Source organism: Corapipo altera, unplaced genomic scaffold (assembly GCF_003945725.1).
Source record: "Corapipo altera isolate COAL_440 unplaced genomic scaffold, ASM394572v1 268, whole genome shotgun sequence".
In the NCBI taxonomy this organism is placed as follows: domain Eukaryota; kingdom Metazoa; phylum Chordata; class Aves; order Passeriformes; family Pipridae; genus Corapipo; species Corapipo altera.
Genome location: NW_020884901.1, coordinates 3,730,055 through 3,756,553, shown reverse-complemented (window position 1 = coordinate 3,756,553; position 26,499 = coordinate 3,730,055). Strand labels below are relative to the sequence as shown.

At 52.1% G+C, this 26,499-nt stretch overlaps 2 protein-coding genes across 3 annotated transcripts in view; one reads left to right on the top strand and one right to left on the bottom strand.

Annotated features, from left to right (window-relative positions):
• FAM163B (family with sequence similarity 163 member B) overlaps nt 1-5,293 on the bottom strand; it is a 28,806-nt gene extending 23,513 nt beyond the window's left edge. The window contains exons 1-5 of one of the 2 annotated variants that reach the window (XM_027650188.1): nt 4,993-5,293; nt 4,671-4,806; nt 2,504-4,262; nt 1,084-1,234; nt 34-125 (exon numbers count right to left, since the gene is read on the bottom strand). The gene's annotated coding sequence lies outside the window, so the exon portion shown is untranslated. Of the gene's footprint in view, nt 1-33; nt 257-1,083; nt 1,235-2,503; nt 4,263-4,670; nt 4,807-4,992 lie in introns of those variants that run through there. The other variant, XM_027650189.1, reaches the window with a different exon arrangement.
• A 5,467-nt stretch (nt 5,294-10,760) lies between these two features.
• On the top strand, nt 10,761-25,886 carry DBH (dopamine beta-hydroxylase). The gene is made up of 12 exons (XM_027650125.1): nt 10,761-11,394; nt 13,601-13,747; nt 15,095-15,352; nt 16,782-16,958; nt 17,829-17,931; nt 19,143-19,309; nt 20,010-20,153; nt 20,265-20,303; nt 21,142-21,201; nt 21,875-22,002; nt 22,488-22,647; nt 25,083-25,886. Exons 1-12 carry the CDS (start codon nt 11,017-11,019, stop codon nt 25,215-25,217), a joined length of 1,896 nt encoding a protein of 631 aa, XP_027505926.1. The 5' UTR covers nt 10,761-11,016; the 3' UTR covers nt 25,218-25,886.
• The last annotated feature ends 613 nt before the right edge of the window (nt 25,887-26,499 follow it).

Sequence of the window (26,499 nt, the reverse complement as noted above, 5' to 3'; positions counted from 1 at the left end):
GGGGGGGGGGGGGTGTTGTCCTGCCATGCTTACCTTCAAACGGGGGAATGGGGCTGGATCGCTCAGGTGAGGACCGCGTCTCCCGAAGTCTCCCGCTCGCAGAGCATCAACGCCAAAATAAAGGACTTAAAAAAAACCCAAAAACCAAAACCACAATTCAGAAAATAAAAACAAAAGGAAGAAAGCGGTCTGGGGAGCAGTGCGCGGAGCAGGCAGCCGGCAGCAAGCAGCAGCAGCAGCAGCAGCAGCAGCCACCCTCTCGGCACATGGCCGGGCCGGCGGCGGCGGCTCTGCGGGGGACGCTCCCGCCTCCCCGCCCCGCGCCCCAGCGCCGCCGGGGCCGCCAATGACGGCGGCGGGAGCGGAGCGGGGCCGAGCGGGGCCGAGCCGAGCGGGGCCGGGCCGGGCCGAGCCGAGCGGCGCCTCCCCTGAACCCCCCCCCGGGGCCGCACGGGCAGCGCCGCGTGCTGCCGCCCCTTCCCCGCACCGCAACCCCCCTGCACCCGCACCCCGGGATGCGGGGAAAGGGAGACACACACACACACACACACACACCCGCACCGGGATGCGGGTCCGTGCTGCATACCCGGGGGGACAGCCCCTGGGAGATGGGTCACTCCTGCCGGAGCTGGGGCATCCCCATATAGGCACGGGTCATCCCTCTACGGAGCCGGACCACCACTCAACCCCCGGGAGTCGGGCCACACCATCCCGCAGCCGGATCTCCTCCTGACAGAGCCGCGTCACCCACGACAGAGGAGGGGATATTGGTTTGGCCAAAGGAGCCTTCATCCCCAGTGCTGGGGCAGGAAAAGAATCCCCTTCCTCATCCCCAGTGCAGGAAGAGAATCCCCCTTCCCATCTCTGGTGCGGGGATAAAGAGGAGAAAGCCAAAGCAACCCTGCAGCATCCCCCGTTTAACCCCACAAGGGTCCCAGGGCATTTTACAGGTGCCATGACTTTGTTCCCTGCTCCGTTTATCAGGAGCTGTGCTGGGGTTTTGGCTGTTTCGTTTCATTAATAGACACCCTTGGAGAGGGACAGTCTCTCCTCTTCCCAAATCCGTGCCCATTCCAGCACAACCTCAGCTTAGAGTCCTCATCCTCAGCTTTCTCCAAAGATGCTGATGCCGCGTGGGGCGTGTTCAGCAGCGGTGATTCACAAGCCTTCTTAAGTGCAGGAGCGGTGATTCACAAGATTTCCTTAGGCTTGGGGTTGTGATGACCTCCCAGATCTGAAAAAAACAGAGTTTGGGACAAAACCTGAATCCGAGTCGGCATTACCCCTCCAGCAGATGGGCAGCCTGCAGAGGCACCACCACAGCCGTGACCAAGCTGGTGTGACGAGGGAGCACAAAGTGCCCCAGCTCCCACCATGTGTTCTGCAGCCTCTGGTCCCCAGACTCCCAGCAGAGCCCTCCTGGGCACGAAGGATGCTCAGGATGTCTCAGAAGGCCCTGCCAGCCCTGCCTCATTGCCCACCCTGTCAGCAGTCTCAGCTGGCATCACCCGTGTTGTCTGCAAGCTGCTGAACTCCTTGGGCACACAGACCCTTCTGCAGGGCATCGCCCCTCCCAGCCTCCTGGAGATGATGTTGGGAAGACAAGCACATCCAGCCTGGATTCCCTCTGTCCATCAGGACATATGCCTTGTGTTCTGCAGCGTTCACATCCCTGGCCTGACTTCCCTTGGCATTCTCAAGCTTATTCCCAAGAACTAACTCAATTTTTTCCTTTGGCAGTTTCAGCCCATCGATACTTGTTCTGTCCTTCTTGACTGATGAGAATAATCAGGGCTTTTATAGCACATCTGCTCTTTTTAAGATGGTATCACTTACAGGACTCCTTTAATCCATGGAGAGGGAAACAGTCGCATTTAATTAATTGCTCAACAAATAAACTAATTACCGCCAGCAATTTCAGCACACTTTGCACGCAGTTCAAACGCCTGTGCAGAGATCTGAGAGGCAAACCACTCACTCTGATGACAGGAAATCAAAGTGAGGGGGCAAAATTCAGTTTATCTTTAGAGAATCTACTTAAGGTTATTATTGTTTAATTAATTTATATTGTATCACTTAGTACTGAACTGTCTATGTCATGGTTGCTGTTCAGTTTTTCTTCAAGGTTGCTTGAACCACGTGCAAAAGATATTTAAAAGCTGTGCCAGGAACAAAAAAAAAAAACCCTACCAATTTTAGCTTTTTATTACTTGTACTGGTCAAATGCCATTGTCTGACAATTTATCATTGTATCCTTGCTCAGAAATATGAATGATGGAGATTCTCTGCTTGGGCCATTCATTTTGGTTTCTATGCCTGGACTCCTGTACGACAATAAAGATCCTCCTTGCTTCCCAGGGAGATGTCAAAGCAATTCTCACTGAGCTGAGCCCAGGATAGAATCAAGGAAAAACAATGTTATAACAAGGACTTACCAAATGCTTGGGCTGCCTTGTGTGAGTACAGAGCTTGTTTTCTGGGCTCTAAGATGAGGTTTGCTTACTGTAAGAGCAATTCTGTGAAGATCAGTTACCTATGAAGGAGAAAAAGGTTTTTATAATATATTTCCATATTGCAGTGGTGTACAAGACCTCCATCACGAGCACGATCGTGTCAAGGGCTGTACAAACACAGAGTGCAAAGAGCCCTGATTCCCATGACTTTGCAACATAAATTTTTACAGAAGGAAAGTGCTAATTAGCATCCACAGTTTGAGAGCCAGTTGATAGCCTCGAGAGCTGGCAGCTGGCCAGCCACAACTTTCATCAACCTCAACATTTGGGAAGTGTCCTGTGCCTGCCAAGTCTGTGGGATAAACAGACCAGCAGCAGCCAGAAGCCAAATCATTTGTTAAGTCTTAAGTACAGTGTTCAGGTTATGGCCACCTGCTTCTCCCCACCACCACCACCAGTGGGTTATTTTCAGTGTAAATCCTTCGTTGAGTTTGTGTATTCACATTCCTGCAACCAAAAAGTCTTGGTTTCCTCACACGTGACTCAGGACTTGGGAGCAAACTGCTCCCAAACAGGAGTATTGTATGATTTTCACACCACTCAGCATCCAAAGCCTCTCCCTAGGCTTTTTTCCCACCTGCAGCTTGCTCCATCCCCAGGGAACAACTCCCAGTGCGTGGCCATCATGGAAGGGCAGGTTCCCACCTGGTTGTCACGACCCTGGAGGCATCTTCTGTCTGAGACTGATACGTGACCAAAAACCACAACCAAACCTGGGCATTGCTGGGAGCAATTGGCTGCTGAAACACTGCCCAGCTCCCTGTGTGTATTCCCAGTCCTCCGTTGGCCTGGGGGACAGTAGTGGCATTTCCAGACTGAAAACTCTTTCAGCAACTGCATTCTGGTGGATGTGATGCACACCGAGTGTGTGGTCTCCCAGGGATGCAATAAAATAAACAGACACCTGAAATAGGGTAGCAAAGGGCACTTAATATTATTAAAGCATCCCACTGCTTGTGCAGGGCTTTGGTCCTACAGGGAATCACAGTGTTAGGTCTCTATAAATCAACTTCTGCCCATCACAGACCCTGGGAGCAGGTTCAGATGCAGCAGCCAGGTACACTGACAACACAACCTGGTCATCACCTGCCAAATACACCTTTTTCCTGTTCCTAGAGGAAGAGCCTTTTCCTTTGCTGCTCTCTGGCATTTGTTTTTGCCTTAAGCTCCCCAGCAGTAAACAGGACCCTGTGTGTGCAGCTGTGCAGGAGGAGGCTGCAGCAGGAAGCTCTGGGGCTCAGCTCCTCACAGTGACAGCCACCCTCTGGTCCTGATGGAAGCACCGGGTGCTCTTCTCTGACTCTTCCCCATGATTATGGAGATTCTTTCTCTCAGACAGTCCCCAAGCTGATCCCAAATATTCATAGCAGCAGCCTCAAAGGTGTCCACTGCACCCTCCTGCTCTCTCTGGGATGTGGGCACCTGCCTGCAGCACCTCAATCATTGGATTTAAATGCAAATTTTATAGTGGTGAGAACAGTAGCCTGATCTCAAATTTGTGCTCTTCCATAGCAGCCTTTCTCCTTCTGCTTTAACCACCCACAATGTCAGGACCACCTGGTTTATAAATACAGCCCTAAAAACTGCCCATAACTGGGTCCTTGCACCTGCTGCTCCCACTGCTGTGGCTCAGGATGCTGCTTCAGGCAGGAGCGAAGCTGAAGATGCCCTGGGGCCAGATCTGCCACGTGTTACTCCGACAGGTTTCTGTCCTTGAAGGCGACAACCTCAGAGCGTCACGGGATGAATCTGCTTAAAAGAGTTAACGAAGAAACATCAGAGAGGAGCTGCTGCTGAAATCAGAGTCTTTAACTCGAACAGATGAGTTACCCAGTGCCCCAAGCCACTGTGCCCCAGACTCGCTGTGTTAATCATCCCCAGCCCGTGACCAGCACCATATGCCGCGGCTCACGGGATGACATCAGCCTCAGCTGGAGCAACGTGGGCCAGAGGTGCTCTGAGGGGATGCACACTCACAGGCTGCTCCGTGGCAGGGCTTGCCTGGCACATCACGTCACATCACACCCGTCAGCTCCTGCCTCTGCACCCGACACGACGTGCCAGACTCTCCGGGACGTGATCCTGCACAGCCGCTGCTGCGGGTGGAAGTGCCAGCAACGGGAAGGGCTTGGAGAGGCAGGAGGTGAGGATGCTCACCACAGATTCCCTCGTGTCCCCTTATACAGAGGCATGGATTCTGGGGGCACCAGGGGGTTGGGAGGTGCTGGGGGAATAACCCTTCCATGGGCATCTGGACTGTATTGGGAATAGTGCAGAGCCTTCTGTCACAGACCTGGAAAGCCAAAGAGATCATATCTCCCACAAACACCTTCCTCTTCAAGCTTATTGAGGTTGTCAAGGGGTTTGTAGGGCAAGCCCTCCCTGTACAGAAGCCATGTTGAGTTTTCTGAAGGAAATCTCACTAATCCACAATTTTCTGCTCTTTTTTAGACCTTCTGCTAACTTGTCCATTACAAACCTCAAGCACACAGGGCCTGCAGCCTTTGCCATTCGATGCACCAGCTCTTTTGCTAAGCTGATAAAGCTGCATCTTCAAACTCCTCAGGCTCTTTTGGCCCCATGTCCTCTCCTGGATCAGCTCCCCTCGAAGCTGATCTGACTTGCTGTGCAATCTTCAGGAAGCAGCTTAGTGCCAGAAAGCAATGGGTAGAGGAAAAGCAAGAAGAAAGGCTGGCATCAAAGAGCAGAGCTCCATGCAGAAGGGCTCAGAACCAACCTACCCCCCTGGAAATTCATGTGGCAGACAGCCCTGGACCAATGCCCACAGCAGATTCCAGCTCCTCTTGCTGTTATTTCTTACTAAACCAAAGAAAACTCTTCCCCGCCATTCCAGAGATGGGAGAGAACACTTCATGAAAATTAAGATGGGTCCTGGAAAATCAAGGATGGCAGCTGATGCAGGGTGTCCTATATCTGAAGAGCAAAAACCGGATTTGGCGTGTTTTTTAAATGACAAAGCAGATCTTTCCTTACCAAATTTGGTATTCTCCACCACATGTCAGATGATGAAGCATGGAAATATGTCATCTTGGATGCACAGGGGGAACAATAGGAGAGAAAACAAGTGGATGGATGGATGGATGGATGGATGGATGGATGGTTGTCCCATGGTGAAGGGCACTGGGAAGTCCAGGAATGAGCTGAAACAGCCATGGGCTGGGAATGTCACCCACAGGTGAGCGTGGAGGGTGGGAAAAGGAAGGCACTGAGGTAGCATCTGCTGGATGAAGAGCCCTCTCCATGGTAGGACTGGAGCAAGTTTCTCATGCCTCTCCTGGAGAACAAGGCTAGAGCAGAGTTGATCCTGCTCAGAGCATCTTTTGCGGGGATACGTGAATCTGTGTTTCAGTGCGTGGAGATGGTTATTGCAAAGCCACTTTATTTATGGTGTTTTTATTGGCAGGGGAGTGGGAGTGCAATACAATTTTAGCCACTCTGATGTCTCCATGTCCCTTGCAGCCCACCTCCATTCTAGAGCAGATTTTTCTTCACATTACATGATTCCTCAAACTGTACAGAGGACTTTCTGCACCTGAAATGGTACAAAATTAGGATGGTCTTGCAGAGCAGGGTGAGGTGTGGGCAGTTCTGAGAGTGCTGATGACTGTGTGTCTCCACCACCATCACCAGCCCTGGTCCCCACCAGCTGCAGGAAGCAGGATCTCTCTGCATGTGGCAGGAATAGCGTAGGACCAGGATTGGTGTGAAGCTCAGCCAGGTTGAACTTGAACCTGAAGAACGATGCACATCACACTGTGAGCTGAAGGAGTCCAAATCTCAGGTGTGAGCAGGGGCAGTAACAGCCCAGACAGCAGCACCTTTTTTTGATCATTTTAGAAAAACCATGTTGAAGATTGAAGTGAGTCTTCAGAGCTCCCAAGTCAGAGACCACCACTCGGTTATGCTCCACTTCTCAAAGCTCACACAAATCTCTCCCACCTCCCACTGTCACTGTCCCCTGGATCACACCAACCCTTTATAAACACGCCCAGAGAACGCTTTTGTCTCTTCCTGTCCTTTTCAGATATTTCGGGTATTTGTGGCAATCTCTCCTGTTTATATAACAAAGCCACAGCCCAGTGTTTGTGACACCATATCCATGGAAACCCTAATATAGCATGCACAGGCGACTAGATCTCATTAGGTGGCTCAGCTGCAGCAACACTGGGGAGGGAGTTTCTCTGGGCTGCTCTGGTGGGAAGGGGCCTGGCTGCCCACCCAGCCTCGAGCCCCTGGCGAGGCAGCACCTCCCAAAGAGAAATGATACTCTGGCTAATTTTGGCCTTTCTCCTGCTGTCCCACCACCAGCTCACCATGGCACAGCTCAGCCACCCACCTCTTGCTCTGCAGCAGGTCTGTGGGTGCACGGCTGGACCAAGAAGAGAGGTAGAAGTGATGGAGATGCTCAGTCAGGGCAGTCCTTGCTAGACCAGGAGCAGCAGGATCGAGCTGTAAAGAGCAGCTGAGGTCCAGTTCTGTCTCTGATTCAGGGAGACGACTCCGGTGCCAGTGGGGAGGTCCAACTGCATGGTTGGGCTGGATTCCCTTTGGGTGTGGTCCTCGTTGATGATGAGGCAGAGGATTTCTTACATGGTGTAAGAAAAAGAAAATTTTGTCCTGAGGAAAGCAAGACAAGTTAGGAGAAAGCAAGAAACTGGAACAAGCAGAGGCTTAACAAGAGGGATGTTACAGCCTTTGTTTTTCTTGTGCTGTAAGGCACAAACTCACATGCAAGGAGGAAGGAATGGCTCTTCCCTCCCACTGCTGCTGGATCACAGTCTCCTCCAAGTGTCCTGTCCTGACTGTCACCCGGCACATCTGTGGGTCAAACAGCGACTGCTGCTGTCACATGTGGAGGTTCCTGCACAAAAACATGCAGCTCGCTGTGGCCCAGCAAGACCCAGGTGACACAGAGACATTAAAACCATTTCAGAGAGCACAGACACTCACCTGTGTCTCTGTTGGGCGATTGAAACTCAGATTTGAACCTCCCGAACCTTTTCAGTGCATAGCAAAGCCAACAGTCAGCAGGCAGATCCCTAATCCTTCTGATTTGTTATGGGAAGAGGACTGAGCAAAGTGATCCCTTGAAAAGGATTATAAACAGTTCTTCTGGCTTTGGGATGTATATGGAACACCTCCTGTGAGCCATGGGGCTGGTCCTAAAACTCAATGGCTCTGGAATAAAGGGTGAGAGGTGGATTTGGCCAGAGAAATTGTACACAGCAGCGATCAGGGCAGGGGGTCCTGGGACCCTGCCTGGTTGCCCATCCCTGTGAGCATCTTCCCTACTTGCCAACTCCCTCTTCCCCCTTCCCACACCACGTCAGGTCCAGCCTGAGTCAGACACTGCCAGACCTCATCAGCACCGAGGCAAATTCGATCCTGGTCTGGCTGGCTGTGGATGGGGGCTGTGGATGGCAGAGCCCCCGGGGCATGGAGAGCTGCACTGGCCGTGTGGGAGCAGACAGCAAAGCTTCCCTTCCCTCCCTGCCCTTGCCCAAATTGAATTTCCATTTATGTTAGCGAGGCAATGGATTATAGCTCCGAGGGGTGCTGCCTGCTTCAGTCCCTAATTTGGCGCATCAATTGTGTTTAAACCCACTTACCTGTAAGGCAGCCTTTGTTCCAGGCAGGCAGTCCTCGCTCCTGCCGATGGAGGCAGCTGCTTCCCCAGCTCCCTGCCACGAATGTCAGGCACTGCTGCTGCCCCGGCTCTGGAACCCACAGCTTATCTCCAGCTTTGCATCCAGGGTCATTAGTGGCAATGAAAGGCCACAGCAGTTTGTCACCAGGAGGGTTTGGATGTGTGGCTCTACAGAGGGACGGGGTCAGCAACACCCAGTGGGGGGTTAACACTGCTGCTGGGGTTCATTCAGCATCCAGCACAACAAAGCTGAGGCCTGGGGGACTCAGCTGAGCACAGTCCACCAAAAACAGCCCTTCTATGGGATTCACAGCACACTCCAGGTATTCCCCAGAGGTTACTGCACTCTTGGATCTTTTCTGCCAGGGAGTTTAGCAGGGTCTGTCTGGGGAGAGACATGGGGTGTACAGGGGGACACCTGAGTCTCATCTCCAGCACAGGATGGTCCTGTGTTAGCACCAGCACAATTATGCTGGCATTAGCCCTGTCAAGAGCTCACAAGCGGGCAGAAAGCTGCTGCTGCTGCTCTGCCTTCAAGGAAAGGGGCTGAACCCCCCAGCACTGGGCCCGTGGGAAGCTGCTCCACGTCAGCTCTGAGTGGTCAGAGTTCCAGCAACAGGAAACTGGCATTTCTACATCTCATTGAAATCCTAAAATAAACACCAGAAGCAATGAATGGAAAGCTGGATCCTTGCTCCTCACCTGGATTTATGACCCACGACGAGGGAGAAACTGAAGGGGAGAGAGAGAGATATACATTTTATTTTTTTTTCCTCTTCAAATAAATTCTCACTGCTTATCTGCAAAGTTCAGCTGTTTTCAAGCTGACCTGCCCATGTTATGCTGTGCCACTGCAAATTCCTTCTGTGCAGGAAAACTCAGGAGCTCCACTTGCACACGCCAGCAACCTGGGGTTTCATCTCTAATACAGGGAGGCAGAACTCGTTAGCTGAGGACCCCCTCCTGCCCCTTGGTGAGGATCACTTGCCTTCCTGCTGTGCTGGCAGCTCAGCTGCTTCTCTTTACAATGAGGAAGCAAAGCCAAGAGAGGTGGAGAAGTGGGTGAATCTGCTTGGAGGAGGTCAGGGACGGGGAAGGACAGAAATCTGCTCTCAGGGGCTTTCGTAGTGTAGTCAGATGTCTGCCCAAGCACCAGGGCTGGAAGATGAAGGACATCCATCTGAGCCTTCAGTGCATCCAGGAATGAGCCCAGGAGCCTCAGGCAAAGAGGGGGATGCTGCATCCTCCTTCAGGAAGGTGAGCAGAGCTGTGGAAGGATTGAGGTGCAGATCCAGCTCCTCGGGCAGGAGCCCCAGGGCACTGCAGGGGCTCCATTCACAGTTCCAGTGAATACGACCCCACTCAGAAATGCCATGGTGGGAGCCTTCCCAGGCATCTCCAGTGACCTCCTGCATGTCATGCTATGCAGACATGTGCTTTTGAGGCTGACAGCAGCAGCAGTGGGAGGGCTGGTGTGGGACTGGGCTGTTCCCTGGCATCACTGTGCTCGTGGGATGTGGGATGGGGCTGAGGGATGCTTGTCTGGGACAGCTCAGCTCTCCATCTTTCTCTCTGCATTGGCCTTTTGCCTGATGAAGCTGAATGAGAGATCAAACCCTCTAACCAGCAGGTCACCCGACAAGGAGAGATGCCCCGGATCAATTGACGCAGTCCTGAGTAATGGTTATGTCTTAGGACAGTAAAACCTCATCGAATTTAACGTAGGGATGCACACACTGATGATTCATTAAAACACCCGGGCGCTGAGCTGAATCTATTTCCTCTCATTACACAGGGCTGGGAAATGTGGATCTGCCCCTGTGACATTGCTGCAAGGACCAGGAGTGAAACCCAAGACCCAAAGGGGACTGGGGGGGACTCCGCACGGAAGGCATCCGAGAGCATCTCCTGTCACGTGAGCTGGCATTAATAAAACAAGACCACAAACTCGGAGGCTAAAGCAAGGCAGTGTGTGTGTATCAAAGAGCTCGAGGCAGTTCATTATAATTCCAATTAACGTAGAAAAGTTAATAACCGAAAGAGGATACATCAGACTTTAAACCAACGAGAAGGGGGAGGGGGAGAGACAAAAGGTGTCTTTAAGCTGGAGCTGAAGTCCCAGCTGCCACAAAAGCAAAGAAATAACAAATATTTATCACATCCAATGGTCCAGGGAGGTAGGAGCTTTGATGGGAGCCAAATTGGGGTGGGAGAGGAGTTGGGCTTTGCATGGGAATCCTTATTTTTGGATGCTGTGCTGGGGTTTGGAAGGGCCAAAAATTAATCACACAAAGGCAAAAAAGGAGAGGAGAGAAGAGGAGAGGCAACAGGAGAGATTTCATTTCTGGCTGTTTGGGGGAAATCAGCATTTTCTCTGGTATTTAGCTTTGCAGGGAAAATATTTCAAACACTGTCAATATTACCTAATGCCTGGGAGCCTAGACAAAGCCCTGCATGTGATCAGGGCTCCTTTGTGCTAATTGTCTGACCATCTTTGGGGTGATCCCAGGCTGGGGTACATGGGGACCCGGGCCAGAAGCACCACGAGCAGGGTAGAGCATGTCCATGCAGGACTCAGCAGGAGCAGCCTGTGAGGCAACAGCCCTTTCCAGCCACTAAGGAAGATTTAAGAGTGAATCACATCAGCCCAGTCGAATTCAATTGCTATTGATAATGTCCATGTGCAATTAGAGCCAATTAAGGGGAGGCAGCGAATGACAAAAGCCAGAAGGTGGGGTGGGGTGGGGGTGTCAATACAACTGTCCAATTTCCCAACAACTAAATTCAATTAAAGAGTATCACTTACCCAGCTTGCCCAGGAGGGCCAGCACATAAATGGGCAAGGGTAGGCACGGGTGCTGTCTGGGCAGGATGCAGACTTCTGGGAGCAAGCCCTGCTCCTGCCCCAGCTTCAAGCTGCGGGAGGTGGCATCCATGTACTTCACCATGATCGCCGTGTTCCTGGTCATCTTGGTGGTGGCTCTGCAGGGCTCGGCGCCCCGCAGGACTGATTTTCCCTACAAGGTGCCCCTCGATCCCCAGGGGCTGCTCGAGCTCTCCTGGAATGTCAGCTACCCTGAACAAGCCGTGAATTTCCAGCTCCTCATCAGGGACCTGCAGTTCGGGCTCCTCTTCGGGATGTCGGATAGGGGCGAGTTTGAGAACGCGGACCTGGCCGTGCTCTGGAGCAATGGGAGCAATTCCTATTTTGGGGTGAGTCACTTGTATGTTTGCATGGATGCTTATGGGGTTCCCTCCCCTGTGGGTGAATCTGGTTTGAAAGAGTAGGACCGGTCCAGGGCCCAGCGCACATTGGACTGGTCCCGCTGCTCGGGGGGAAGGGGTCCGAAAGGTCTTGGAGGTTTCTACCCCAGAGGAACCCACGGATCAGGTGCACACGATGGGTTTGGCGTAGGAATTGAACCCAAAGAGAAAAGAATAAATACAACAGCACATCAGCAAGGCTGAGTGGAACCAGAACCAGGATGTCTCTGCTGTGTTTAGCCCCAAAGAGCTCCAACTGGGGGGGTTGTGAACTGATCAGCTCATACTCACACACACACACAGGATGCATCAACACCTTGGTTTGCTTCTGTGCTGCTGTCAGTCACATTAAAAATTAACCACAGCTCCCATTAATGGCTTTGAGACAGGGCAAAAGTCACCAGCCAGAGAGGCTGCTCCTGCCAGCACCAAGAACCTGGCTGCGAGTTGCCTCTGATGCTACTGTCGGGATCAACAGGACAATAGGGCAACCCAGGGTGCTGTCAGAAATTAGACATGCAAATGTATTTGGGTGATACATGAACACCTCATGGTAGCAAGTGCTGAGGAGAAACTAATTTCTAATGGTGCTGTTTGATATTGCTGCTGCAAATCTCCACCCCTCCTCACACAGTCTGTTTGTCCAGATCCTTGTTTGGGTTGTCTTTCCATCCCTGGGCTCTCCAGTCCTGTCCCCAGACCACCACATTCAGCTAATTGCCATTGCACTTGGCTGCAGAAAGCAGTTCACATTTTTCCCTGTCTGAGGCTTTCCAGTAAGTTAAATTTTACCTCTCTGCTTACTTCAAGTTAACCATAAAATACGTTCTTTCGCAATCAGCCGCAATGTGATCTGCAGTGTAATGAAAGCATGAAAAGAAGGGCTTATTATCTGCGCTGTTTTCCTGCTAATTACCAGCCATTCAGGATCTGTGGTGGCCCGAATGCTACAGTATTTCACAGCATCATGTTAAGGAAACATAAAGGATCATTTCTAATCTTGCCTCCGTGTGCTCACCGAAAGACAAGCAGCACTGAATGAAACACCCGGCAGCATTAAGGTTTTCTCTTTCACTTGGTGCTGAACAGCATCCTGCATGGAGATTTCAATAAATCTCTCCAGTCCTGGTTTTCTCTCTCCCAGCAGCCTTTCTTCTGGATAAGTATGTCAGCTGTTAAAAAGATCCAAATTTGCTTAACCCCCCATGTACTACAAGATTAATTTGCACACCATATTCCTATGAAAACAAATGTCATGCAAGCTCCATGTAGCTGATTTTACTCTCCCCCTCTAAGGACAATATGTTCTCGAAATATGACTCTATAGTTCTGGCTGAAATTACGCCAAGTTGCTTTATTCTTTTTCTTCTGTTTTTTTTCCCCCAAGATAAGAGAACTGAGGCCACTTATGTATGTATAGCGAGGTACTACTACTACTTTTCTCACTAAACAAAATATATCAGTGAAAGAAACAAAAGATCAAGGCAACAACCCTGTTCAATTCCAAATTATTGCAGGATTTTATACTCCAGACTTTCAAATCCTGAAGCACAGGAGTAACCCACTGCTTTGCTTCTCAGTGTGGCTTTGTCACCATCCTCAACAACAAGCAGCTTTTGGGAGGCCATGCTGGGCTTCCAGAACAATCTGGCCACAACAAATTAAGGATTTTGAAGAGGGACAGCAATTTCTAGGGCTGACACTACAGCCCAGCAAAGGTCTGGTCTTAAATTGAGAGCAGCTGTCTTGTGGCAAGAGTTTTGGAGAATACATCACCCCCCTCCAGAAGGTGTCCCCCCCCCAGACAAATACACCCAAAATGCAGCACAGACTGATCAGACTGAGGCAACATTTTCACATGTCCCTGCAGGCTTTCTTGTCCCCCATCCTTTCCACAGTCACACCTCAATTTTTAAAGGTCTTTCTGCAGACTGTTAGTGCTGGGTCAGGTATTTCACACCAAGAGTCTTGTGGCAGGGGCTGTTCTGGCACCGCTGTGCCTGAGGGATGCTGGAAGGGGGCATGGAGCAAACAAAACACAGACCTCCCCCACCTCTGGGAATGCAGCAGGTGAACCAGCTGGAGGGCCAAAAGGAGGACCTGTGGTAGCTCTGGAGGTTCCTCCAGGCTGATCAGGGTGCTCTTTCTCTCACAGGATGCCTGGAGTGATGCCAAGGGGCAGCTCCACATGGATTCACAGCAGGACTACCAGCTCCTGGGGGCTCGGAGGGCTCCTGAGGGGCTCTACCTCCTGTTCAGAAGAGCCTTCAGCACTTGTGACCCCAAAGACTACCTGATAGAGGTACAGCACCATCCTCACCTCACTGTGCCACTGTAGCACCCCTCAGCCCCCTCCCAGCCCTGGGGCACAGCTCCAAACCCCAACCTGTGTGGTTATATCTGGTTTTGGAGGCAGCATCAGGTGTTTGCGCTGTCTAAGGCAGAAAGGAAGAGAGCTACAGCTGTCAGTCCTGGGACATGAGTAATGTTTGGCACCATCTATTTATGACCCCTTATAAACCTCTAGAAAGTGTAGATTTTAGCTCACTTGCATCATCAGCTCCTGTTAAGCATGTGTTAGGTCTATATAAATACCTCCTGCATCACTCTGGTCTGCCGTCTGGAGCCAACTGTTGGGAGTGTTACAAAGAAGGGTTGGTGTACCAACAGGAGGCAAAGAGGAGGGTTGTGGCAGGAGCTGGAACAAAGGGACAGCAAATAGAAACACTGTGCTGTGCTTGTATGTGGCTTGCTGACGTTTCTCTGGGTCTGCACTGTCCACTGCCCTGTGAGATGGGACTGGAGGGAAACCTTCCCAGCGGGGATGTCAAACAGCTTCAGAGTCTCAGCCATGGACCCCAGGTGAAGGGAAGAATTGGTGCAAGGCTCATCTCAGATGGAAGCCTTTGTGGGCAGGATATTTTAGAGTCAACGTGGGCACAGAGTGTCCTCAAGTTTTTGTTGCTGGTTTTCAAAAGCCTGTCTTGTGGTGAGAAACGTCTACCGTCTGCCAAAACACTGAGAGCCCTGGAGGAAAAAATCTGTCTGTGAACAAGGAAAAGACTTGCAGGTCTTTATTCTCTGATCTTTTAAGAAAAGATTATTCTCTTTTTCCTTTCTTCCTTATCTCCTGTCCAGAGCTCTCTGTGTTCAACAGCACCTTTCTTCCTTACAGTAGACTTTGAGCAGAGCTTCTTGTGACACTCTCCCCCTCAAGAGGAGCTGGGAGAAAAGGGAGGATTTCAGGGAGAAGTTTTGTGCCTGCTGTTACTGCCCAGGCACTTAGTGGGACTGGGCTGCAGGGTGGGATGAGCTCTGCACTGATGTGGTTGTCCCAGCCTCGAGCTCACGAGAGAGGAGGGGCTCTGAAGGAGAAGGGAGGATATGTTAAGCTGTATGGAATTTCAGACTCTCCCACCTGGCAGGGAACCCTCTGTGATCACCTCAGCCAAAGAAATGGCCCCAAATCTATAATATTCCTGGGACAGCACAGCAAACTGAGCTACTGGTGCACTCAGGGTGGCTTCCCACTTGGGAATGGGTCAAGAGACCCATTCCTGGGTTCCTGCCACCAATAGTGGTGCCAATAGTCCGTGCAGGTCATGTTTCTACATGAAAAACTACCTGATATACTGTGCTCTTGCTTCAGGATGGCACTGTGCACCTCATCTATGGGATCCTGGAGAAACCAGTGCATTCCCTCCAAGCCATCAACATCTCTGCCATCCACGGGGGACTGCAGAGGGTGCAGCTGCTGAAGCCCAACATCACCATCCCTGAACTGCCCAGTGACATGAAAACCATGGAGATAACAGCCCCAGACGTTGTCATTCCCAGCCAAGAGACAACCTACTGGTGTTACATGGTAGAGCTCCCAAAAGGCTTCCCCAAACATCACATTATCATGGTAAGAGGTAGGAGAAGAGGGCTGCTTTCCCCAGAGCAGATCAGCAATCATGTTCACATTCAGCCATCCTGCAAAGTCCATCTCTTCCTGCCCTGTCCATCTCTTCCTGCCCAAAGCCTGGGAGGCTTTCAGACCCATCCATCTTCCCAAACATGGTACCAAAACATCTCCCAGAGCCATCCCACCAGCCAGTAGCATTCTAATCTCTCTTAACCCAAAATCAGAAGTTTCTCAGCAGGAAGTGGTCAGTTGGTGTCTTTCCACCTGGCACATCCAGCAGGAACCAGGGCAGGCTCAGAGATGACTCTCTGCAAAAGGCAGAACTGTGGTCATCAAGGATGGGCCCATAGCAGGATTATGGCACACAGTGAGCCATGAGGAATACATAAACATGGGAAACAAAGGAAAAGGGCTGGCAAGAGCAGAGCATACTCCAAAAAAAGAGGGTTACAGAAATAAATGCAACTTGTGTGCGTTGCCCAGGCATGTTGCAGGTGCTTGGGTCACCTCCCTCAAAGGAGAGGCAGAAACCTGCTGGAGCCTAGAGCAGGGAAAGGATGAGCCACTGGGAGAGCATGGCCCCAGCAGGTGTGGAGGTGGCTCAGCAGCTGACCTGGCACATTCAGAGTCAAAACCACATAATGGAGAGAGGGAAAACCTGATGCATGAGCTGAAGTGAGTGCTCAGTGATTTATAGGGGAGAGACGGTGCTGCAAAGGAAGGCTCAGAAGGAGGATTTTCTCTCTAACAGATGGTGTGAACTGAATCATCTGTGTGTAAGTAAAAAGTGTGTAACTCCTGATACCTTCCCGCTGCTGCAGATTACTTCTACAGCTGGCACTTTTAGCCGGAGCCATTCCTCAGACTGGTTTTAATCACTCTTTCTACCCCAAATTCCCCTTGCCATGCCCCAAGCAGCTGTCAAATAGAAAGAAAACCCAATAGCTTCAGTCAGAGCTACCACAGCGTGACCAGGACTCTTTTTAGGAAAAAGCAATGTCCCCAGGGTCACCTCAGCCCTGCAAGACTGTAAAGGACTCAGTCATCACAAAGCAGACCAAAATCTTCTGCTGATCAGGTGCACCTGTTGCTGGAAAAAGGATGAGATGTTTCTGTATATTCTGGTGGGCTCTGGGTTGGTCCCAGGGCCAACCAAGAAATGAAGTGTTTCCACAACTGCCCTGAATGCTCTCCTTGGGCACTAATTCCAGCTTAACCTCCTCTTACTAGCCAAAATATAAAGTAAAAGCTCTCGGCACTTGGTGCCTCATGCCCGGAGCAACCTTCCCTCCCTACCACGGGGTAGAAGCTGTCTCCCTTTCAGTAGCAGGTGCCAGACATACCTGTCTTGGCTCCTCGTGGAGCCTGGGAGGCGGCAGCCGCAGGGATGGACTCTCAGTCTGTCCTCATTCTGGGATCTGCTTTACAGTACGAGCCCGTGATCACAGAGGGCAACGAGGCTCTTGTCCACCACATGGAAGTCTTCCAGTGTTCTGCCGAGTTCGACACCTTCCCCTCCTACAATGGGCCCTGCGACTCCAAGATGAAGCCAGACCGGCTCAACTACTGCAGGCACGTGCTGGCAGCCTGGGCCATGGGAGCACAGGTGGGTGCAAGGGGGAACCTGTTGCCCCGGGTGAAAACCGTCCTGTTGCCTCCCAACCCTTCCCAATCCCCTTTTGGGTTTGCCCCATGTGAGTTGCTCCCACCCCATTCTCTGTTGGGGTTTGAGTCCAGCCCTATCTGACCTCCCCAACCTCCCCCTGGGCGCATCTGAGTTCCTGCTTCATCCCAGCTCATCTCCTTGGTGCCATAAATCTGGATCCCAGGTGTAATCCAGTCCAGGTTTTCCTTCATTTCATATCCCAGCCCTGATCCAGTCCGGGTTTCCCCCTATTCCTGATTCTGGTTATAATCCAGTCCAGGTTTCCCCCCATTCACGATCCCAGGTGGGATCCAGTCTGGGTTTTCCCCATTCTGTATTCTGGCCCTGTTCCAGTCTGGATTTCCTCCCATTCCGTATTCTCACTTTATCCAATCTGGTCTTTCCCCCACCCTGTATCCCACCTGTGATCCAGTCTGTCTTGTCCCCCTTTCCAGTGGGGGAAGAGGCTCCCCAGGGCAGTGGTCACAGAGTTCAAGGATCCTTTGGACAATGCTCTCATGCACATGGTGGGATTTCTGGGGTTATCCTGTGCACGCCCAGGAGTTGGATTTGATGATGATCCTTGTGGGTCCCTTCCAACTCAGGACATTCTATGATTCTACTGGGGAGTTATGTCACTGCAGGTGCATGTGGCACGGGAGAAGCCTGTGGAAGCAAGACCAGCTCACCAAGCACAACCAAGAGCTCAAATCATGCCCCTCAGCCCACAGTGGGGGTCAGGATTATGGCCAAACATTTCCCTTTGGTTTTTCAGCCTTGTCCTTGGAAAGCCATCCCACTGCTCCCCTAACACCCTCCTTCTGCTTCCAGGCTTTCTACTACCCTGAAGAAGCAGGTGTTGCCTTTGGTGGCCCAGGCTCCTCCAGATATTTGCGCCTTGAGATCCATTACCACAATCCCCTGGTGTTCAAAGGTGAGGGGGTGTGAGCCACACCTGGGGCCTCCCCAGTAAGGCCATGGCAGGACAGCTGGGGACATTCAAGGGAAGGACTGACATCCTGTTGGAGAGGGCTCTGGCCAAAAATCATAGCCCTGTTTGCAACTATCTGGAGACCTGACGGTCCAGATCTGTCCTAGCAGGAAGAATGCATTAAATTCCCACCATGCTGCCCCTTTTCTGGTCTCAGCAGAGTCATCCTCACTGAAGGCTGGACCTGTGCAAGCCCAGTGGTGGAGAAGGATGCTCAGGAAAGGAACCTCTCTGAACCTGCAGGCAGAAAACTGCCCCTACAGAGTTCCTGCAGGGATATGATCCAAGGCAGCATCAGTATTTAGCTGGGCTGTCTCAGGGTGTCCCTCCAGGTTCCTTGGAAGGTGGTGGTGGTGGATCTCAGAGCAAGAGCAACAGCAGTGCCAAGTCACCAGAGAGGAAGCAGCAGCAGCCTGGCTGGGGATGGGGGGATGTGGATGTTGTTTTACTGTACTCCTGCTTCGATAACATTGTCAGGAGACACATTGAAAAAAAAAAAGTTCCAAACAGCCCAGTTTCTTCATTAACATAAAAACAAGTAGCTTCTTGACTACCCAAGTATATTTTTAGGAGACCAGAGCATATGCACTGTAGATCAGTCATAGCACATTCGGCAACTTGAGAAGAAACACGTCTATAAATACAGAGCTCATGTCTTTCATAATTTATCTGCCTTTGCATGTTAACCAATAGTGTCTCCCCTGTTATTCTTATCTCTGAGTGGGCTCCAGCCTGGAGACAGGGGGTTCAAAGCTGCCCTGAACCCCTCCTGACCTACTGACCCTGCTCTTTCCCTTTGCTTTCGTGGCCTTAGACTTCTGGATGTGTCAGTTTAAGAAGATGCAATGAGCCATATTTCTGAGGGAGTTAAAGCAACCCGTGCTCTGTCCTTCTGCTTTGGGCTCTCCAAAGGCACCCCTTACCTCACTCTCCTGGGAGCAATTCAGCCTTAGGTCGATGCCCTCTCTAGGGGACCAGGCGTGTCTGGGTGCACTCAGCAAAGGCTTGCATGCAAATGTCTAGGATTTAAAACAACAAGAGCCACACACAGGTTCAGAAAGCCGCGAGCGAGAGGCTGGCGACGCAGCGCAGCATCGTTTTTCACACCTGACCTTGTCCCTGCAGTGACTCGTCCTTGTCCTCTTGCCCACCAGGTCGCCGTGACTCCTCAGGGATCCGACTGTACTACACGGCCACCCTGCGGCGCCACGACGCCGGGATCATGGAGCTGGGCTTGGTCTACACGCCCGTGATGGCCATTCCCCCCGGCGAGGATGCCTTTGTCCTCACGGGCTATTGCACTGACAAATGCACCCAGAAGGTGAGTGCCCATCCTCTCCACCCCGGCTTCACCTTGGAGAACAAAGTTTACTCATGGCTCTTCCCAGGCCCCAGGCAGAACTGAACTCCAGGCTTCCAATTCCCGGTTTTAAACTTACTGTGAGGTTGCGCTTGAAAAGAAAAAATCTGTTGTGTACAACAAACAGAGAGCAGCTGGTCGGGATGCGCTGAATCCCCCTCGAAGCAGCTCTCCTGGGGAGCCATCTGCTCCAGCTCCCTGGGGTACCATTCCTATAAAATTTACTGCCGAGCTGGCTGTGTCCCAGCAGTGCTTCCCTCCATGGGGAAGAGAAAATTGGCTTCTGCGTCCGAGCAACTTGCCAAGAGCTCTTTCAAAGGTGGTTCCAAAATGCCCACCTTGCTCTCAGGGATATTTTAGTAGATGTTTTGGTAGGGCCTACTCAAAAGGAATCATTTGTGCCACCGCTAACGAGCGCAGGGAAGCAAGCAGCATCCAGTTCAGCTGCTTCTGCTGACCCAGAGAGCTGGTTTGGCAGCAGGTTGAGAGTCTGTCCCTCTGCCAGGAGCTCGCTGACACCCTGCTCCAAGGGGATAGTGATCCCCTAAACTCCTGTGTGAGAGCCAGGACAGGGACAGCGGGTTCCCAGCACACAGCAGGGGATGTGTGGGAGGGGAGAGGGATGGGGTCAGCACGAGGCCCTGATCTATCCTTCCCCCAGGCTCTGCCTGCTGCCGGCATCCGCATCTTTGCCTCCCAGCTCCACACTCACCTGGCAGGAAGAAAAGTGATGACAGTGCTGTCCCGGGACGGGAGAGAGCGGCAGGTTGTGAACTCCGACAGCCACTACAGCCCTCACTTCCAGGTACAGGGGTCTGCAGGGGCAATGGGGTCATGGCTGGATGTCACCTGTGGGGTTGCCCTGGGCACGGTGCTACGGCGCTGCTCTGATGTGACCCCTTTCCTTCCCTCCCAGGAGATCCGCATGCTGAAGGAGATCGTTGCAGTCTTTCCAGTGAGTTGCTCCAGAAACTGTGACAGCTTCCAAACAGGACACCCTGACCCCATGAGCTTGAGCCCTCTGCCTCCTTCCATCACCCCATCCCCTCTGGGGACGTCTCTGTGGGCTGCAGGAGGACAGTGTGGTCCCTGGGTCATATCTGCCACCCTCATGCCTTGGGGATGTTGGGGCCCACCTCATATGGCACAAAACTGGTGTGTGGGCAGCAAGGAGCTAAATTAAGCACCTAATTTAGCTGGGCTTCGTCTACCAGAGGGAGGCTCCTCAGGGGGTGAGGATGAACCACGGTGGTGCCCCCTCTCCTCGCTGGGTAGAAGGAGAGGAAGAGATTTGGCATCGGTGGTGGGAGTGTGTGGCAAAACAGAGGTGGAAAGTACCCCAGGGCCTTTTGGGTGAGGAAGAACCTGGCTGCAAAGTAGAGGACACCTATGGGACCTGTTGTGCCCCATGAGGCTGCCCAAAAGACTCAGCACTCATTGAGACCCCACCCACATCTGTGCTGGGACCCCACGTTCCCCAGCACTGGCTGTGATGGGGAGGCTGTTGTGCCGTCAAGTCGGGTACAGATTTGGCACTTCAAACTGTTGCCTAAGTGCATTTTTTTTAAGGTGTTTCAGCCCTGCAGAAATTCTTAAAAAGCAAGGAAAGCAGGAAACACCATTCCTGGGATACAGCCCTAGGGAATCTCCACAGGGGATGCAAGTTTAGCAAGCGCTCCTGTGGCACTGCAGAAAGTGCTGGTGGGGAAACGGGCTACTGATATGGGGAGCAGACATCTGCTGTGTTGTACACTCCCCAACCCCTAAATTTGCCTGTGTCTGAACCTCCCCAGGGCGATGAACTCATCACCACCTGCACATACAACACGCAGAACCGGAACCAAGCCACCGTGGTGAGTGCAGGGGCAGCTCACCTGCCTCTGTGGGGCTGAGGTGTGTTGGTACCCCAGGGTTGGGGGCACCCACAGAGTGGGCTTCTGCATGAACCCAGGGTGAATCACAGCCAAAAACCAGAGGGAGTGTGGGAAGAAGGGAACTCACAAGGCTTTGCTGCCTGCAGCGGGGATGGCAAGGTGCTAATTGTGAAGTAGCATGTGTCACTCTAATTCCCATCACAAACTGTTCCACCAGGGATTAATTGTAATTAAAGAGAAGTGGCATTTTTTGACAGTGCATGTTATTTTCTTACATAGGCAGCAAAAAAAAAAAGAGCCTGTCAGAGGTACCATCAACAGGGACAAAGTTAAATATAGCAGAGGGATTATAGGAAATCTGCATTTTAATGTAAACCACACGGTCTAGCCTAAAAGTCTGTCCTTGTGCAAAGGGCAGACGAGCAGAGTGCTGCCCATCTCAGGCACATGAAGGGGTGTGTTTATCTATACCTATGTATCTACACATATTTATATACCCAGATATCTAGATATATAGATTATAGCTATAGATATATGTGAGTGTGCACATAGAGGTGTGAGCTTTGTGTCCTCCTGCCCTCCCTGCTGGCTGTGCAGCCCTGGCAGGGCACAGCCAGACCCTGCTGCCATCACCTTTGTGTCTGTGCTGCAGGGAGGGTTTGGCATCCTGGAAGAGATGTGTGTGAACTACGTGCACTACTACCCCCAGACGCAGCTGGAGCTGTGCAAAAGCGCTGTGGATCCCGGATTCCTGCACCGATACTTCAACCTCGTGAACAGGTACAGAGCCCCTGCACGGTGGGGCTGAGGGGAGAGGGATCAGTGCAAAGCTCTGTGGTGGTAACACTAGAAAAAAGCCAAACCCAGGGTTTTAAGGATGATTGTGTGGTGAGAACCTCTGGGAAGGGGGAGCAGTCCTGGGAATGGACTTCACAGAAAGAGTCAGAGCATGACCACGTGCTTAAGTGCAGAATATTCCTTATAACCCAAGGCAGACAGCAAGCATCCCTGCCAGAGAAGCTGCAGCCCATCCACCCAGGATGAGAGGGGGAGATGCTGACCTTGCACAGGATGTCCTACCCACAGGCAGTCAGCTGGCCCCAAATCCTTCCCTGCAGGTGCCCGCTGCTCCAGGCGCTCCCTGTGCCCAGCGCTGACTCCGGAGCCATTCCAGGTCAAGCTTTAGGCAGGGAGGAATTAGTCACATCCAGCCCCGAAAGGGGACAGCACTGCTGTGTTTCAGTGTGGCATTTCTCCTGCCCCAGGTTTAACGATGAGGAGGTCTGCATGTGCCCGCAGGTCTCTGTCCCAGAGCAGTTCCGTTTTGTCCCCTGGAACACGTTCAACAGAGATGTGCTAAAATCCCTCTACGGTTTCGCTCCGATCTCCATGCACTGCAACAAATCCTCCGCCATCCGGTTCCCGGTATGTACAGCTTCACTCCCAAGGCTTCCCAACAAAACTCCCAGCTGTAGGTAAAAAGAGCTGTGGGAAGGTCTGTGCCAAGCACACAGGTCAGGTGTCCACTGCTCAGGACACATCCAAAACCCAGCGGGCTCAGGGCAGGGAGCTGGAGCTGCCAGGACACTGAGCCCAGCCCTGGTGCTTAAACAATCTGTCCAGAGCCCACCATGGATGTTCCCAGCCAGATTCAGTTGGGAGATGCATTTGCATAAAGTGATTTGGAGGCTGCTTTTGCTGAGCGTTGAAGTAGGGCCGGCTCCAGATCCAAGGAGAAACGTGAGGTGGTTTTTAGGATTTTGGCAAATCACATCAGGTCCCAGCAGAGCGAGCTCATTACACACAGCATCTGTGCAGCCTCCGAACGCGGCGATCCAGCAAAACCTGAAGGATAAAGGACTGCGAGATCTTTAAAGGAAAAACAGGCCCAGTGATGAGGGACGTAATGATGGTGGCAATGAAGATTTAAAACCACTGATGGCCTCAGCTCCCAGTGCCATTTATCAGTGTAATAAACTTAGATGATAGCCTATTCCTGGATCCAGGGATATCCACTGCAGCACAGGAGGATGCTGAGCTGACTGCAGGGATGACCATCAGCTTTCTGCCCCAGTAAACTCCCTTCAACAAAGTCCACTCTGGAGCGGGCAGAAACCTTTCCAGTTTCCTGGAACTGAGGACCCGGCACCTCTCGGCTGTGCAGAGGACAGAAGTGCAGAACAGTGGTGCAGAAGTTTTGTGCAGCAGGAGAATTATGAATTAAACCTCTTAATTACAGCTCAGACAGCTCTCTTGGTTTCAGAGAGGTCTAGAGGGCTTCTGGGAAGGGACTTGAGTGGAGCAGAGCCAATGCTGGCACAAAGTGGGTCACAGGCACCACAGTGAGGGCGAAGGAACTGAGCTGCCTCCCTGCTCTGCTGGTGCTTCAGAGCGAGCCCAACTTTGATACATCTCATTTATTCCATACTGTTTCTGCCAAGAGAAAAGCACCGGCTTCTAATTAAGTTCATGTTTTTGCAGTTCAGTGATCCCAAATCTGATGATTTCTGGAAGGGACTGAGCGCTGTTAATTATCGAGCAAAATCTCAAGGTACCACTTGTGAGAGGCAGCAGGGATGATGCCATCCCCAAATCCCCTGCACCCGCAAGGGCTCACAGTAAACTCCCTTTATTCAGATTTCCACTCGAAGGCACCAAAACCAACAACTATGGAGACACTCCAAGTGCCTTTGATCTATCTGAAAAGCAGGCACAGGGTTCGGGATGTATCAGCAGGGCAGATTCCGCAGCAGATGGGCTCAGGACTGGAGCCGAGCCCTGAAGCAGGCGCACCCTAAACATCCTTAACTGCTCCCCTGAGCCAGAAGGGTACAGGAAAATAGTTGTTTCTCCAGCTGGTGCTCCCCTGCAATGCTGTCCCCTCTCTGGTTGCTCCCCATGAGCTTTGGAAGGGTCCCTCCATCCCACTCCATCTTCCCCCAGGGTTTTCCTGGTGCTGGTGCAGCCTCTGGCCTGTTTCGCTTGACATACCACAAGAAATTTCAGCTGAAAACATAAATTCAACTTTCATCTTGCTGATGACTCACGGCTCTACCTCTCCTCTCCAGACCTCCCTCCTCCTGCTCACGCTGCGGCTCAGCCTCTCGCTGACATTTCCGCATGAGCACGCAGCCAGCAGCCAAACTGCAGCATCACCAAACTGGAGCTGAGCCCCCCTTTGCCCTCACAGCCCCTGCCCACATCTCCACTGGCCACTAACCCAGGCCAACACGTCACATCTGAGTTAGATCCTGCTCGGCGGGCTCAGCCCTCGGCGCTGCCTGGACCTGGCACATTGCTCTTTGCAGGGAACATCCCCGAGACAAGGTGTCTCCTCACATGCACAGAGCTGGAGATTTTGTCCTGGCCGTGGTCACCCTGAGCCCTGATGGCTGTGACAGCCCTTCCCCAGCTCTGCCACACAGCACATCATCCAGGCTGCTGCATCCTTCCTGCTCTGCAGCAGCTGCACAGGAACATCCATGCTGGAACGCTGCAAATTCCTGCCAATATTTGGTGGAGAGTGTTTTTCAGAGCACGTTGGTGCCTGTATGGGACTCCCTGGTTTGAGTTGCCTCCATCTGATTTGGTGGGTAGCGCTTTTTGGGGTGGAAACATCCTAACTGTGGTGGGTTTGTGAAACACGGTGCACTGCAGACGTCTGTGCTGCTAAGGGGGTGTGTAGGTGCTTCTGTAAAATGAAGAATTAGTAATATGAATAATTAGTAACATCTCATAAGAAAACATCCTGATTTTGGCTGAAAATGCTTCAAATATTAAAGCTCACTGGAGAGATGGGAGGAAACACCAAGTCTCCAAGTACCTGAGACTTGGTCTCACAGTGCCAAACTCTCTTGCAGGGCGACTGGGAGAAGCAGCCACTTCCCACCATCACTGAGAGGCTGCAGGAGCCTGTCCCCCACTGCCCGCCTGCCCTGGGGCCTCAGCCTGCTGCCCCCATCCCCCTCAACCTGGGCCAGCTCAGGAGGGACTGACACAATGCCTGTTCCTTCCATCATGACGGGAAGTGCCTCCAGGCAGGAGCATCCATGGGGAACATCCCGTCGCTGTCCCAGCATCCTGCCCACACAGCGATGCCAACTGGTGCCCTGGCTCCTGCAGGGGGGTTAGGGCTCATGAGCTAGAGTTCAGAAAGTACTCTGGAGATGGAAAGTGTTATATTTAGTGTGTTATTAGCAATCCTGGTTCTGAGTAATGCTGCTTTCCACCCCCGGAATGAGAACGTGGAGGTTTGCTATTGTGCTAAACCCAGCGTGGCCCCAGGGAGTGGGGGGAGAGACTTGTATTCCCACAGGGAAATTGAGGCATGGACATGTGTGGGAGCAGCATACAAGCCCTGTGGTGCCCCATGGTCCCGTTTAGCTCAGGATGGCTCCATAGGTGCTCTCTCACCCTGCCAGCCATGGAGGGGATGGAGGGAAGGAGGGAGGGATGCCACGATGCCCACCCGACACCCACCTCCCCCCCGTGCTCCTTCCCCCACTCCCCCATGCTGGGGATTGTTCCTCTCGATGCCACCAGATGCCAATGGCTGGGAACAAATGATACCTCTGGGACAGGGTTTAGAAAGGGGGAGGGATGGGGTGGGGAGGCACAGGGAGGGGAATGACAAATCTTCTGTCAGGGAAAAATTACTCCATTAAATATCTAAATGTAAAATAAATTGCTTTTTGCTGTCGAGCTCCAAGGGGAGAACACTCAGGAGGAGCAAAGGAAAGACTGGAGGTGCTGCAGGAGAGTCTATGTCCATCCCAGCTGGGTGCCTGCCCTTGCTGCCCTGGGACAGGTGGGATCCAGGGCAGGTGGCCCCCAAAATTCACCCTCCCAGCCACCTTGAGTGTAAGGGACAGAGCACTGCACATTGGAAAGGCCTTTTTAAAGCAAAACATGATCTTCCATGCACAGAGTGGATCCCTGGCTTGGCAGGGAGGCAGCATGCTCGTTCCCTCAGGACAGGACTTGTGGCCACCCCCTCCTCTGCCCTCCTCCTGCCACAGGGAGGGCAATCAGCTCCTATTCAAGAGAAAAATTCATCTCAATCTTGTTTTTTCATGTTTTCAGTAAAACCAAAGCCTTTTCAGAGTTCACGCTCTTGCCCGTAGCGCTTGTGGCAAGAGGTTAAGGAATTAAAATCAGCTCTAAAGAGGGTATGCACCAAGCAAACCTAGTCAAGGGAAAGAAAGGGAAGAGCATGGAGTGAGATTGTTTCTTCAGGCGGGTGAAAGCTTCAGCAGGGCTCAGGCCCTTGCTGTGCCC